The sequence below is a fragment of the Vidua chalybeata genome, chromosome 8 (genome assembly GCF_026979565.1).
Source record: "Vidua chalybeata isolate OUT-0048 chromosome 8, bVidCha1 merged haplotype, whole genome shotgun sequence".
Taxonomy (NCBI): domain Eukaryota; kingdom Metazoa; phylum Chordata; class Aves; order Passeriformes; family Viduidae; genus Vidua; species Vidua chalybeata.
Window position 1 is genome coordinate 8,505,547 of NC_071537.1, and position 16,443 is coordinate 8,521,989.

The following is a 16,443-nucleotide window of genomic DNA, read 5'->3' on the forward strand; positions in this document are numbered from 1 at the left end:
ATACAAAATGATCAGCTCTAACATTCACATGGATGTGATTCGTTTCTGTGAGTTCATTCTTCTATTTAGAGAAAGATATTGCTACCCTCTCTTCTGCACTGACACAGTTGCCAAAATAACCGCTCTTACTAACTGGCAGCTTTAAAAGCCAGCCTGCAGCTGACTTTGAAACAGAAGGTCAGCAAAGGGAGCAACAGACTTCAATTCAGAGCTTTAATGGGAGCCATTGACCACAGCAAAAGGCCTTGACTGGAGTGTCTAGAGTGTGCTTTGCACAGGCCAAAAAGTCACTTTCATACTCTTTGAACCTTTTGTATAAACCTATATATTTTTCACTCTGTGGATTTCAAGATGAATGTGCAGCCGTGTGCTAGATGTGGCTATGGGGTTTACCCTGCTGAGAAGATTAACTGTATAGATCAGGTCAGTTCTCTTTTTTTATCATTTTGGACTATAATAAATGTACAGATTGGCACTTCTAAAACTGTGCAAATGTCTCAGTTCCAAAAGTTCTTTGCTCATAACTGTGTTCAGAACTGAAATGAATTAATAACATGTATATATTTGAAGAAAATAATAAATTCATTAAATGAAGGGTAAGGGTCATCAGGGAGATTTTAAACTTAGCAGAATAATAATGAAATACAAATAATATCTGTTTGGTTTCTCTTTTGTGTGTCCAGACGTGGCATAAAGCCTGTTTTCACTGTGAAGTATGCAAGATGATGTTAACAGTAAACAACTTTGTTAGCCATGAGAAAAAGCCTTACTGTCAAGCGTAAGTGTATTTCCTTTTTTCTCTTCCATTTTATTTTTTAAGCAAAGGTTTAATTTGGCTAGTCATTTTAATATAATGGAAGATCACCACTTGGACTCAGTCTGTCCCATGTGTGATGTGAAATTAGGTATTGTCATGCCTTCATGCATATCTTTGGGTTAATGTCAATCACAAATAGTGGGAAACTCTATTTACCACGCATAAAGCTTCCTCATTTGGCCAATGTGTTAAAAGATATTTTGGGAAGAAAATAAAACCAACCACAAAATTCAGTGATTTCCAAATCATGGTTAAGAGTTAAAAAGGTTGAGCTAATCATAAGGAAATGTATAAAATGCAGATTTGGGAGTTGGTTTGTTCTAGGAAGTTTTATTTTATAATGATCAATTCCTGTCAAATTTGTCAGCAGAAAAAGGAGAGATGACAGTTGTTTTTTATTCTATTATTCTCTTTTGTTATTAGAAACACAGCATTGATATGATGATCATTAAAATTAATTTTGCTCTAGGCACCTACTCCCTACAACAATAACTTGAATGTAATCTAAGATCTCTGTGTGAGTGGGGGAAAACATGTGTACAGAGGGGTGGAGGCTGGTGTTGTGTTTTTGAGTGCTCAAAGAGAGCCTTTCTGGTGGGCTGTCTGGTACATTCCTAATATCCTTGTACACTTTCCCTTTTCTAGGCACAATCCAAAAAACAATGCATTCACGAGTGTATTTGAAACACCAATGAATATGAATGCAAAAAAACTGTCGGAAGTGGTAAGTGAGGTGAGAAGCTTGAGGGTTGAATGTGTTCTATATTTTGATAACATATTGATGTCTCTTGTTTTGTAAGTATAAATATGTGCTTTTTACTTACCTTCCTCAGCTGGGTTTCAATCATAATTTTTTTTCAATGCGATTACTCATGTGAAAGAAATCTTAGATCTGGATTTCCTTCTCCTCTCAGAAGGAAAAACTGACTGGAGCTGCTCACCTGTATATCTGATAATCTGTACAGAAGCACAGTTCACCTAAACTGGCCAGAGCTGTGTAAACTTAGTGACTAAGCAGGGTTTCACAACCTCTGGAAGCAAGAACAACCGACTTGCTTTGTGATTTCATCATCTGCTATGAAACAACAGATAAATTATAACTAGGTGGGACACACGCAGAAGTTCCCATAAATGCTTTGTAAATGTAAATGTAAATGTAATTTCCGCCGGGCCTGAGGTGGGAGAGCAGCAGGTCCGGGGAGCTTTGCAGGGTTTTGCTGGAGGTGTTTTTTGGGGATGGAGGTGCATCCCCGCCCGGGCGCTGCCATGCCCCGTCCGGCCGCCAGCGGCGCTCCGGGCCCGCCGGCATTCCCAGCGCCACCCCTGCACGTCCCGCCTTGTTTCCCTCCAGACACATCGTCTTCAAACCTGCCCTGCTGGGGATCTGCTGGAATAAAAAATACAGGAACGCCCAATAATCGATGGCTATCTCACTTCTCTGCGTAATGCTGTTTTCTTGAATGTCACGTCTTTCTATATCCTAAAATAACATTACTTGTGAATATGTTTCACAGGCAAAGCGATGTGTCTTGATGTGATTAGCCATCACTAAAATTAACAAAGAAAGTTGTATTTTTTGGATTATGGCATGCTAAATTCATTATGATGTCCTGTATTAGCTGTAAAAACTTGATGCACATGAATAGCCTTTGTCAGACACTATCATTTATCATTTTGTACAGCATTCTTATGCCTCAGTTTTTGCAGTATCATGGGCTGTAACTATTTCAGCAATGACTATCTCACTTACTTTAAACTGTGTGTGACAGATCTGCTCAGGAATGAGTTTGGGATTACTGCAGGTTCTATTTCTGGTTTAGGCAGTGATATGAGACTGATACTTCCAGTGCATGTGAGTACACAAGCCAGAGAAATTATAGCTCAAAGATCACTTTCCCTTGTTTTATACACCTTAAACACCTTCTGTCCTTTTCAATCACATAATGAGGTTCTGTTCCAGAGAGAAAATTGCTAAGGGTAGTAAAGAAGCTGATTCTGCAGTACCTGCTTAAAGGGACTACTTCTGTAAAAAATTTGAGAGCAGGAAAATGTTTCGCTAGTAAATGTATAAAATAATGATAACTTGGGAAAAGGTTTCATTTGCTGATGTGGAAGTTTGTTGTTTTCATATTGAAGTTTATCTCTGATGCAGGAAATAGAATGTTTCTTCAATCCCAACATTATGTTCTCACGTAAGTCTTATGTTGAGACATCAACTGGAATGCAGAGATAAAAATTAGGTCTCTCTGTACAGAATTTCTGTATTAGCAGGCAAATCATTCAGCTCTCTGCACCTCTGTGCTTAATTTATAAATGGGAATAATGGTACACGTGCTCAGTAACATTTCTGTCCAGTCAGTTTAAATTATCTACTCTGGGTTTTTACATCTGAAGAGTGAGTTGTATAACAGATCTGTGATTTCAGTTGGATTTCTTCTACATGCTATCATGATAAAAGTAGCAGTAAGAAGATAATGACCCAGGACTAAATATAGTAGTCATTTACATATTCACATATGCACAGTTAGGATATGACACTTTGTGGACACTGTGCAGGGAAATAGGAGAGTAGAATATTGCTCACTCCTGATAGTTTTTTCATCTAATGCATTGACACATCCTGCTTTAAATTAGGGATTTCAATTCTCATAGATTATTTGTCCCAAAAGTATTATCTAAAGATCAAATTATTCTTTCAGAATGTCATGCCAGGTCTCAGGTGTAATATGCTGCTCCTTTACAGATGTGCAGCTCCTATACTGGCAGAAATCTTAGGGAGAAGTTGGGTGTGGACTAGAAAGCAGAGTTTTGGCCTTAGGGCTAAATGCAAATATTAAAACTATATTCCTCTCCAAAGGGGTGTGTGTTAGTATGCACTAACAAAGCACTAAAAGGAGTCATTATCTTTTCTTTTTAGATAAAATATCGAGAAGAGAGTGAACAAATCAAATCAGTCTTTCAGTGGGACGCAAGGTCCAGAGAAATTGAAAATGTCTATAAAGCCCAACAACTGGCTACCCAGGTAAGAAATATCCCTCAAATCTCCCAGCCAGCAGCCTGCAGCACAGCAAGGATTGGCCCGGGATGTCCTGATTGTCAGGGGTTTAACCATGACATTTCAATGCTTTAAAAAAAGCCTTTGCTTCTCATTTGGCTAAACTTTTGGAGACAAAATAGCTTAACTATAGCTTAGGATAGAAAAATCAGAAGGTGAGGAAGAGAGAATGTATCTATAGTCAGCTGTTGGGGCTGCTGCATGTACAGCCATAGTCTATGTGTCTTCTCTCTACTGGCACTGGAGCTTCACAGCAGGAGATCTGATTCCCAGGGGGTGTTATTTGAGTTTCACTCCAGGATCCTAGATCCTGTCATCTTGATGTCAGTTCTTGCTGTACAAGTTCTGCCTTGGCACTCTGAAGGGATGTGGAATTCAGGCCTTGTGCTGTGTAATTTCACTTCCACAGCACTGTCAGATCAGCTGTTTGAGTGCTAAAACCAGGGTGAAGATAGGTAGTTAAATAGTTCCTGTTTTGTAGAATGCTTACTATGCTGCCTATGAGGAAGGAAAATCGTGGTACCCAGGAACAATCCCAGATCCTGAGATGGTCAAGATAACACAAGCACAGAAGGCTCTGACTGATGTAAGTGGACTGATGTTTGCCTTTATTTTCATGGTCTATCATATTCTGAAGATTTCCAAATGCATCAAAGTCAGTCTTTGGTAAGAAATCACCTCCAGGCTTTGCAGGAAGGGTCTGTCTACATTCTGTTAAGATGTTGCCAAAGGAGAGACTGACATGTTTATTTCTGTCAACAACAATACTTAGCCATGTAAGTGATTAAGTCATATAAGAATTCTATTGCCATCACACATTTATATATTTATGTAACTCTGAAGCACTTCAACTGCTGGCCAGGCTGAGGTGATCTGATCTAGCAGGCAGCGCTCTTTCTCTCAGTAGACCAGGACTCATGATGGAAAATGTGCTATATTTTCCACAGACCAAACTTTTCATTGACTGAATTTCCAAGACTGATGGAAATCACTTCTGAATTATGACTGTGTCCATACAATGGGTTAGTGACCTAATCAACATAGGCAATTGACAGTGGATAATTGATACAAATGAGAAATGTTTTCTGTTGTATGTAGGAAATAGCTGTGACTAACAAACTTATAAAGTGGAAGTTCTTTAATTTGTTTTCTTTTAAATAAAGTGATACACACCTTTAGGAAGCAGGCATGAAAAGAAGAATCACATTAAACTATAGTGGATGCTTTTCTAATAAACAAATTCATCTTCTAGTTTCAATATACAGAAGAATTTGAGCCACGAAGAGGCAAAGGCAGCTTCCCTGCTATGATCACTCCAGGTTATCAGGTTGCTAAGAGAGCCACCCAGCTAAGCAGTGATGTAAGTCACAAGGGTTTTTAATTATATTTTACACTTCTGAATTTGGAGAATCCTGGGTTCAGGCCATTCACTTGAGATGTTAGATTCTACGGTGAATATTTGTTATACTGTTACAAAGTGAGAAAATGTTACATGATGCAGAAAAAAAGGTTAACAAGCTGCTTGGCCTGGGAAGATAATCATATAGAGTAAGTGACAATGTAGATATTTCCTGGAAAATGTAGCAACTTTTGCATAATTTATCGCAACCTGAAAAAGATTGTGCCTTGCACTGAAATGTTCATAACTTCAGTACCTTTGCTTTCCCATTATGGCTGTATTCATCAAATTATTTACATTTGATATTTTTCACTTCATTATTTGAAATCAAATACTTGTAAGATTGAAATTAATTCATATACAAGCTACTTTAAATTTATGCACAGAAAATTGCTTGTTTATTTAAGAACAATTTGCATGAAAAAGATAAGTAAAAATAAAAGTGTTGTATTGTTTTCTGCAGATACTATCTACAATGTCATTGCAGTATGATCTTGGGACATTAATGACTATTCTCATGGTATTTTAATCAAATGTATGGCTCACACAAATCAATTGAAAATTTGAATATCTGGGTCTATTTCTGTTTGTTTTTGGTATTCATTTTAAGGAAATTGGGGCTTAAATATATGGATAGCTTGCCTGTGGAGAGTGGAGAGTGTCATGACTGCTGTTGCTCATTTTCTCTTGAAGTCTTCTGATAGGAAATATACTTTTGCTGTTTATTGTTTGTAATATGGATATATATGTTTTCCTCTTCAGGTGGTATATAAGCGTGGACATGAAGAGAGAGTTTCAAAGTTCACCTCTGTTGTGGACACTCCTGATATACTTCATGCAAAGGCTGGAACACATCTTGCAAGTGATGTAAGTAAAACAAAATAGATTGATCTGTTTTTGGCTTTGCAAGTGGTTCCTAGGATATTTATAAATTACTTGAAAATATGAATGCAAAGAAAAAAAAATTAATATTTTAAAGGCAGACTCGTTTTACCATGAAGCATTCAATACTTTCAGTTAAAAAGACCACATTAAATTTGAGGCCATTTTAGGCTGTCAGAACAGAAGCTGGGGAACCAGTCTGTTCCATACCCAGCAACTGGCTGCCATGCAAAGTAAAGAAAGAAGCTGCCTGACTGTAACATAAATAGAGAAGGCATCTTGCAGGCACTTTAAGTATTTTCTTTAAACAACTCTTTTCATCCTACACCCTGAACGAGACAAAGGGGCCATGCAGAAGATGTGGGATTGTGTAGTTAAAGACCAAATTGCAAAGATTCAGACTTCATGGTTCATCTTCCTTCTGGCAGATGACAGACATCCAATGCCTGACTTTGCAACTTTAAGGATTGATTATATGTGCAATCAAGACACATTTGCTCTAAATGCTCCTGAACTGTCTTGAATTTTTACAGTTGAAATACACAGAAGACTTTGAAGAACGGAAGGGAAAAGGCAGCTTTCCTGCTATGATCACTCCAGCTTATCAAATAGCCAAGAGAGCGAGTGAATTAGCCAGTGATGTAAGTGTCCAAAGAAAAGTTTCTTTTGGGGAAAAAAATATTAAACTGTCACACAAATTTTGAATTAAAACATTTACTGGCAGAAATTCCATGAGTATGGCATACTGATCTTTACTGGGTTTCTTTTCCTTTCCAAACATAACAAAGCCACAACACCCCGGTACTTTTTAATAGGCACCATAAAAAGACATCAGTGTTCCTTCAAAATGTACAGTTAATTGTGCTTTGTTATTGGAAACTGAAAGAAAAGCTCTTTTTGTTGGAGAAGATAACATATGGAAGAACATGTAACTCAAAGGAAGTGAATTTAAAACATTGTTAAGAGTCATTGAGGAAAATAAGACATCCGTAATTTTGAAGGTAAAAGCAACTGACTCTAAAACAATTAGATGTTTTTATTTGCCTTTCATCTGTGGAAAACCATTCACTTTTGTCAGCAAACACACATGGTCATTAAAGGGCAGCATCAGGTTACAGGCATTGCTTTGACTTCAGCAAATGTAGTGCAAATCTTAGTCTAAACTTGAAGGATGATTTCCTAAAATTCCCTTTATCACTGGGGATAAAGCATCTTTCAGAAACAAACCCATTTATTGATGGGGTTCAGGTGACTGACCCTGTGGTAAAAAAGTGCTCTGTGGTAACTGTGAATTTGCATTACAATCAGTTCTATTTTTTAAACTGCTGGAGCATCAGGGTTTAGCCACTGTCAAGCAGGTGGTGCTGAACACATTGACCCAATGGTCTGGGTTGAAATGGCAAGTCCCCTGTTCCTAGTGCATTATTAAGTACAGATATAGTTCTATTTTTGTATCTTCAAGTGGCATATTTGACTTATGCAGGTTGGTGGCAACGGGAATTTTGACAATCCTTTATTGAGAACATGTGCATGCCATTGGTTGTTATTTATTGTGCAGCATCTGTGAACCAGACTAAACTCACCCGGCTTATTTGTTTCCTTTTTTTCCTGTTAGGTGAAGTATCATCAAAGATATGAAAAAGAGATCAAGGGAAAAGCCAGCCATACAGCTGGAACAGATGTTGCTTTTGCAAGAGAAAATGCAGATCAATATGGACAGGTATGCAACATCCAAGAGACAGCCATGCTGATGTTGATCATTACTACAGCTCAAGGTTTTAGAAATTGGTGACTCCTATTTTCACTTTGTTTTCCTGTGTGAGAAAACAAGGTCTCAAGGGAAAGGATGGTGTGCAAACAGCACTGTGCTCCTAAAGTGTAATGCATCTGTCACTGGCACCTGAAAATGCGACTACAAGGTGGCTGCACTGTCACTGCATGACCCTTATGGTAGGGCCATTCCTAAAGACTGACTTTGGCAAATTTATCTGTGTGCATGTACACACTCTACATTTCTATTTTGGTGTTGTTATGTATCACACTGAAATGTGTTTACCTGAGGAAATATTCCCATTCCATGAATAAGGAAATTCAGTCAGGAGAAAAGCTAAAGGGTTGTGAAATGGTAGAAAGCCTGGCACATAGTTAGGTGCCTTCTCCCTGTGGGTATTTTCACAAATCTTGGGAGCTTTGCAGCTCTAAATATGTGTGAACAGCACCGAATCCCTTAGATACACAATCTCTTAGATTTCACCTCCTCTACAAAAGGGGAATTATAAACCTGACAAGCTGTAGTTCTGTATTTGTGGAACCAGATAGGCTTTAGTTCTGTTTTGGTCAGTGGCATTTGTTTTGCTTATGCTTCATTTTCAAAGGAATACAATTGGTTTTGTGGTTGCCCAAGATGCACCCAAATTCCAATTAGGTTAGGGGAATAGCACAGCTATGTAGAACTGAATGCAGCTAAATGGACTTGAATAGTGGTGTTGTATAAAGAAAACTATATGGTTAATCTCAGGGGTTTTTGTCCTGCTTTTCAGTAGGCTCATATACTTTGGAGAAATGAAGGAACAGGGGCTGTATTTTCCTAAAACTTTTGGTGTATTACATTTCTTTACCTCTTCTGTTGAAATCTACATTTAGTATTCTGTAGAAAGCAAACCATCCTTGAAAAATCTGAGTTTAGAATTGTAGCAATGAAGCCTTCAATTACTTCTGTCTTTTGAACTGCTACAAGTTTTAATAGGAATAAACAAATAAAATTAATTTGAAAAAGGACTAATTACATTTTCAAGCATTAGAATGCTTCTGTTTTAGAATTAATTTAAGTTTTCTTTCTTTGAAAGTGTCTTTGAAACTTCAGTCATGGACTTCAAATTCAATTTGAGTTTTAATCTTTATAGATTGGAAACTGATATTATTAGTCAAATAACAGAGAGTCACTGAAATTAATGGAACTTTCTGAGTAAATTGTGACTTAACATGGGTAAAAGGATTAGATTTCTAACTGTTGAAATCATTAACAATGAATGGAGTGTGCATCAGAAAGATATATATAGATATATATATATATACATGCATATTTATATATATAACATGAGGCAGTTTAAGGAATCTTACCATAAAATTCCTGAACATCTGTTTTGTTCATGTTTAAAAACCTTAAGCATGGCTAAAATAGTTTTCTGAAACTTTGAATATATGCACAATATTAGAAATTATATTAAAATATATTTAAGAAAGTTAGAAGCAAAACTCAGGTTGGTCTGGAGAATTCAAATTCATTAATGGTATTTTAAGAAAGTAACTCAGCTGATTATTCAACTGTATTTTTTCTTTTCTGTACCTGTTTATAGAATAATTTAATGCCATTGTAACTATTATTCACCAGTGTGCATCATAATGTTCACAAACTTGTGGTGTGACCAATTTTAAAATGTGACATTGATGGTGCCCAAAATGACCAACAATGGATGGTTTTGCACTGAGAACACACAAAAGAGATATCCCAGATATTTGTAGCTGTTCCTATCTGTGTTCTCCATGGCATTCTTGACATGCATTCTATTCATGGCACGTTCTATTTTCACTCAAACTGCCTCTTTACTACAAAAGATTCACAAAATATTGCAGAGAAGACACATTACACTTTATCTCACTTGTTTGTATTCTTGTTTGTACTCCATATTCTCCCCATCTCTTGCCATAGAAGGCTTTGAGATTATTATTGTGCCTTACATTAAAAGAAAAAATCTCCAGTATTTTGCTGTTAAACTATCTAAATGGCTTTCAAATTGTCAGATATTTACACATAAACTTATCTATAGATGGATTTAAGGGTGTTACTTGCACAACAATTGGGTGTTTTTTAATCAGACAAATGGAATTTTGTGATTTTATTCACTAAGGAGTTTGGCATTTTGATACCCAGGTATCTCTGCTTCATTTATTCATCCCTCTTCAAAATACATCACTGCACTAATGAAGTATTTTTGGCCAATTATGATGTGAAAAATGACCATGGAAAAATCAAACAGCTCCTGTAACACCACAAAGGAAGGCTGATCCTATGTTAAACTTGTAAACTTTAAGCCAGTCTCCTGGCTAACCAAGCCATTAGCTATTTTTATAATATTCCAGGGTAACATGTATTGACAAACAGAGAAGCAAGCAGATACCATCTCTGCGAGAAATGAGGTGAGAGCAGAAGGGTTTATGGCATTGTACACTTGAATGTTATCTTTACCACAGCTAATGGCTACCTAAATTTCTCTTGGAATGCAGCACAGGTAGCTTCGGAGGCATAAGTAATTTAACAGGTCAACTTATTCTTATATTTTGATCATTTTTTTATTAAAAAAAAGCATTGAAGCCATGAACCTTCCTACTAACAAGGACTGTGGGGCTTTGGAAAATAACCCATGGCCCCACCTGCTCATGTGGGATGAGTAAACACTCTGAATTTTCTTCAGGGATATATGGATGAGTTTGAGGAGCGCAGAGGGAAAGGAAGCTTTCCTGCTATGATCACTCCAGCTTATCAAAATGCCAAGAAAGCAAATGAATTGGCAAGTGATGTAAGTATGAAACCTGAATCAATACAATTCATAAACAATTAAAACCAGCAGTTTGTCAGAGCAGTGCCTGGGAGGAGGATGCTAAAACTGCACTTGAGAAGTAAACAAAAGTGACATTTTGCTGCATTGCTGGGAACTGGATGGCTCAGGGGATTAATAATATCCATTAATAGAAGGGGGCACAGCTCCAGCTTGCATGAAGGAGGAGATGGATGTAGCAACTAATGGGGATCCCTACTGTTAGGTTAACCCTCCTGGCAAATCTGCACCTGTATTATTAATGAAACCTTCAACTGCCTTAATCATCCTGTGGACTACTGTGGTATTCCCAGTAGTGAATAAATAGAGGATGAATGAACTGTACTGGTTTTGATATTTTGATGTATCATGCCCCTAGCACAAAACAAGTCATATGGAGGAAAAGAAGCAGAGAGTATGACACTGTCACTTCACAAAAGTGAGCTTATTTCTGGGATGCAATTTTTGGTTTTGGGAGGTAAACTAAAGAATTGGCAAAGAGGTGGTGGTGTGTGGTTCCTGCATCCAGCCCATCCATTAGAGGGCCTCAGCCCTTTTTGGGGAGACCATTTCAGGCAGTGACAAAAATTGGGTCAGTCTGTAGGTCAGTACCCTGTGGCTGCTCTGAAGGGTTCCTGTGAGTGACAACTTTTGTAGTGTGGACACCTGTCCCCGATGGGGCTGCCTGAGCTGATGAGCTCAGTCTGTCTTCTGGGGAGCTAACAGATGGTGGAGTCTTTCAGCTTGTATTAGTCTGGAGTAGACACGAGCAATAAACTGGAGTGAAAGGATCAGTCATGTGCTGTTACCTGAGCTTATCACTGAGAGAATATAGAACACCTCAAATCCTCTGTGACCAATCCCAGTTTAATGACAAACTCAGTGATTCTCCTGTTTAAACATGAAATATTTAACCTTTCCAGACAAAGATCACAGCTCCATAGGTTTTGAAAATACCAATGGTCAGTAGTTTCCTCATTAATTTATAATACATAGAAGGAAAAGGAGGATTGTTTCATGGAAGTAACATTTGCACACTACAGTACTTACAAACTTTCCTTAGAGTTTTAAAGCCTGAGGAAATGTGTGCAGACTTAGAAAATAAAAAACCTAAACCACTTTGCATTTCAGTTAATGTAAAATAATTTATAAAAGGCCAAGTACTACCTCTCTTCACCCTTCCAAGTCCAATTTATGCCAACCTGATGTCTAAATTTAATTTAGAAATTCCTTATTTCAATCTTGATTTTATTGAGAAATATAATTCCCTTAAACACATTAAAAGTACAAAAAGATACAGCTTTTTAAAAAAGCTGATTTCTACAAAAGGAAAAGTTTGCAGAGTGCTTGATGACTATCTGTAATCCTGTGACTAAAATTAAGTACCAAGGATTAACTTCATTAATAGAAGAGCACACAAGCTCCAGCCAAGAATCTGCTAGCAATCTCTTCAAGCCATGAACAAAAACCAGTGCTGTTCAGTCTATGTCAAAAATTTATAAAAAATTCTATCTAGTAAAATGTCTTGAGAGGGACTGTGAAGGGCTATGGGGTTATATTTGTGTTATTCAAGGTAGTAAATACTGTGTTTCAGCTTGGCAAGTTCCATTTACTTATCAAAGCAAGCAGAGGGAAGATATTATCCTGACTCATGAAGCCAGTCTAAATAGTAAGGATGAAAAGGTGCACATTTATTTTCTAATTCTCCCTACTTCTTTTCAGATAAAATACAAGAAAGATCTTTCCAAGATGAAAGGTGCAGCTCACTTTCACTCCCTAACAGCTGAAGACAACTTGGTCCTTAAACAAGCCCAAAGTGTTAACAAGCTTGTCAGTGAGGTAAGGGCTTGAATCGATCTCTTAACAAGTTTGGGAGCAGCTCATACAAATATTTGTGTTTGATGAGTAAGGACTGCAAGTTAAAAAAAAAAAAGCTGTTGTTCTTATTGCATTGTACATAACAAAAATCATCTGTGTGTAGCACAGCAACTGGAGAGAAAAGCTCAAGAACAAATCTTTAGGTGCTGCAATGTGGCCCTTCCAATCATCTGTGTGAAAGTGTGGGAAATTAACCCCAGGAGTCTGATTCTAGTTCTGACCACATGAAGAACTGAAATCTGAAAAAAACCCCACCCCAAACCTGAATTGTGCTTTTAATATGATATTAAGATATAATGCTTTAGGACCAATTTGGTGTGTGCCTTAGAGTGTATCAAAGGGTATTCTAATAATCAAAAATAAGAAGAGAGACAAAATTTATGCCATTCTGGTTATGCAGATTTATCTTTTCTTCCATCCTGTGAAAGACTGTGAGTTGCTGATAATTGATTCTTTTTCTGCTTGATAAGGGAAGATTGCAGGAAAATTCTCAGTAGATTCTGAATTATTAATTTATTTATAGTGTCATACCAGCTATAAAACTATTAATAAATGTGAGTTTCTAGAACTTCCCCATGGCACTTTAAAAACTTATACTCTTGAGATGTCAAAGTATAAAACCTTCAATAATGAAAAACCCCTGGAAGTAGGGCTGGAAGGGGCCTCCTGGGCCAATGATTCCTGGTTCCTGCTGCTTCGACACAGCACTGCATAATCCTCCTATTCCAATTTCTAGCCTACATTTATTCCTGTCCACTTTATTACCACTGTGTTTTGTGCTAGAGTTGCCCTTTAGTTTAAAAAGTTCTTCTCCCTGCATGGTTACTTTTCTGAGAGGTTTACAAATATATCATTTTCTTCTCTCTGCCTTTGATTTCCTCAGCTAAGCAAGCTGAGTTCTTCTCATCTCTCAGTCTTTCACTGCAGCTGTTACAGGCTGAGTTCCTTAAACAGGAATGACTGTAAGAGTACAAAAGCTCTTGCTGAGGTCTTGCTGGAATTTGGTACATGGCACATTTATACATGCTCATTTGCTCCACTCTCACCTTAGAATTTCTTTGTATATCATTGTTTTTGTTAATAGTTTTCCTCCTGTCACTGTCTTGTATACTTCACAGAGAATGAAATTGCATTTCTTTTGCCTATAAAATGAGAACTGAGTATATGAATATTCTCTTCATATTAATTTTCATCGTATGCCATCTGATAAATACCATGTGTCAAAATCTCTGAACAGTGGGTCTGCCTAATAAAAAGGTGTGTGGAGGAACTTGATAGAGCAGATTAAGGTTTTACCATAGCTTCCCGTTGTGCATTTTTGTCACTAAGGTGGAGTACAAGAAGGATCTTGGAAACAACAAAGGCTACAGCATGAACTACTGTGACACTCCACAATTCAAGAATATGAGCAAGATCTCAAAATTCACCAGTGATGTAAGTTTGCAGTACCTCGTGTGTGGCTTGCTTGCCCTGGTAGCTGCTGGAATCACAGGTGATCTGTGAGTGTGTGTTTCATATAAATGTGTGCTGGAAATGTGATTATAACTCATTTTAGCCTGTTTTTGTACAACACTTATCCTAATGTGTCCTGATGTATAGCTGGGACATTGATTTTATTTAGGATTATGGAAAGAACTATTATGGTATTTAGAAGAAAGGTTACTTACCATGTACTGCTGATATAGAAAAGTAGCAGCCAGTTGTTACTCTTGTCTGTCATAATTATTACTAATTTCATTGTGCATGTCTATTTCCTGACTGGACAGGTAGGCAGAAGGTGCTTCAGCAGAGTTCATGCCAGAGAGGAACATAATTGCTGTGTGAAAATAATCAGCGTTAATAGTTAAACCTCTCGTTTCTCATGAAATACAATTTTTGTTTCATACTGCTTCTTACCATTCTCTGAAATCCCAGAGGAGTAAATATTTTGCCATACAGTTCAGAAGGTTGAATGATCAATTTTTCTTGTCAAATCCCCCACTCTGGGATTGGTGAAAGATGCACCAAAACAACCCAATTGTTCATTTCTTAATGTACAAATATTGTCTCCCTGGGACTTTGTTCTAGTATTTATTTCTGATGAAACGCAGATGTATCTTCTTTATGTGGCATTTAGGTGATATGAAGAGCAAGTAAATGATATCCTGTAGTAAAAGAAACTCACTGAGGGTTTTAGCTTTTATTTTTTAAAATACCAAGGCTGTTGTGGACTAATGAATTGCTGTATTGGAGCAGCACTAGTAGACCAGAGCTGTAACAATTTGTCTCCCTGCTGTAAAATATAGAAACTCTTAAAAGCTGAAACTCTTCAGTAGAAAAGCTGAATAAATTTTCTCAGAGTATTTTTACCTTTCTTTTTTTGGTACAGCTTAAATACAAAGAAACCTACCAGAATGAAATGAAAGGTCACTATGTGGGTATTGGCATGGACAAGAGGATGCTCCATGCCATGAAAGTTGGCAGCTTGGCAAGCAATGTGAGTCCCTTTTTATCACACTTGTATGCTTGTGGCCTCCTTGTCTTTCAGTTTTTCCAGAATTAAGTTGATAGAAAACTTCAGATCATACTGTGCTGGGGATCTGATGGATAGATATGTTGAGAAGAGGTGAAATTTTGGAAACCCTTTTGTACTGTTTTATGGCACACTGTGTGGAAGAAGTTAAAATAAGAAATTTCAGTGATCTGGCAACATACTGAGATCCTTCAGTTTTCTTTGACATCAGTAGGATGCTGAAGGTTGTTTGCCACCACCCCCAGGGTCAGACCTTTGCTGGGAAGAATAGTCTTTAATGAAGATTTCTGGATTCCAATTTAATTTACTGGGTTAGTCAGGAAGCTATTTCATTACATACCATTCCTTCAAGTACATTATTTACAAATCTGTAAGAAGCTTGAGAACTAAGCAGAAAGATAAAAGAGATGTGTCATAGGTGGAAGTTAAGTTAATGCTCCCACTGTTGGCATTGGATTAATTGAGAAGCTGAAAAAGAATCAATTAGTAGCTAAACTATGCAAATAATTTCATTTTCTTTGTCACTCATGACATTGAACTTACTTTGTTTCTTGCATTTAATATTAATATTATTGTTTCTCCTTTCCTCTTGACTGATAATTATTCAAACAAATGACAGCTGAAAAAAAAAGAATGGTTTTTTTTTTTTGTTCTCCTTGTGTTTCAGATAGCCTATAAGTCTGATTACAAACATGATGGTGTTGACTACAATTACCCAGCTACTCTCACTCCTTCATACCAGACAACAAGAAAGTTGGTCCCTTTGAAAGATGTAAATAATTTTATGTTTTTGTTTTTGTTTTTTTTCCCCTATGACTTACATCATCTCTCTCTGTAGGAGAGATTGTGATAGACTGTGTGTGTCAAATCATGATTTAATGACAGGAACAAACAGCCACTGCTAAAAAAGCTAAAGCAAAAAAGTGCAGTGTCAAGAGGTCTCAGAGCAGTAGAAAGTGCTGCCATGTCCTGTTGCTGGTGTCAGTTCAGCACAGACTGTAGAGCCATGTGAAATCAGTGACTTCTGCCCTATCCCAGCTCTGTGCTGCTAAAGTCTCACCAAAGTCTTCAACAGCAGCATCAAGCACTGAAAGCACAGGGCGACTAAAACAGCCTTTGTGAATCCTTTGTGAATTCCCTGGGGAGTGGTGTTCCCCGTTGGAGGGAATGGGTTGGTTACGTAACCTTCCTCCAGCTGTGGTCCCTGAGAGAGGAGCCCCCTGTGCCCCTGACCTGTGGGAAGTGAAAGTGTGGTATTTCACTTCTCACAGGCATTAAAAGCTCGACTGATCTCCTCTACCACTG

General features: G+C 37.5%; 1 protein-coding gene across 4 annotated transcripts in view; it reads left to right on the forward strand.

Annotated features, from left to right (window-relative positions):
* The first annotated feature begins 351 nt into the window (after positions 1-351).
* NRAP (nebulin related anchoring protein) overlaps positions 352-16,443 on the forward strand; it is a 47,737-nt gene continuing 31,645 nt past the window's right edge. For 3 of the 4 annotated variants that reach the window (XM_053949375.1, XM_053949372.1, XM_053949374.1), the window contains exons 1-14: positions 352-423; positions 684-778; positions 1,463-1,550; positions 3,735-3,839; positions 4,354-4,458; positions 5,125-5,232; positions 6,034-6,138; positions 6,687-6,794; positions 7,769-7,873; positions 10,626-10,730; positions 12,471-12,587; positions 13,956-14,060; positions 14,995-15,102; positions 15,806-15,910. In XM_053949375.1, coding sequence (XP_053805350.1) covers positions 352-423; positions 684-778; positions 1,463-1,550; positions 3,735-3,839; positions 4,354-4,458; positions 5,125-5,232; positions 6,034-6,138; positions 6,687-6,794; positions 7,769-7,873; positions 10,626-10,730; positions 12,471-12,587; positions 13,956-14,060; positions 14,995-15,102; positions 15,806-15,910 — 1,431 coding nt within the window. The remainder of the gene's footprint in view (positions 424-683; positions 779-1,462; positions 1,551-3,734; positions 3,840-4,353; positions 4,459-5,124; positions 5,233-6,033; positions 6,139-6,686; positions 6,795-7,768; positions 7,874-10,625; positions 10,731-12,470; positions 12,588-13,955; positions 14,061-14,994; positions 15,103-15,805; positions 15,911-16,443) is intronic. The other variant, XM_053949373.1, reaches the window with a different exon arrangement.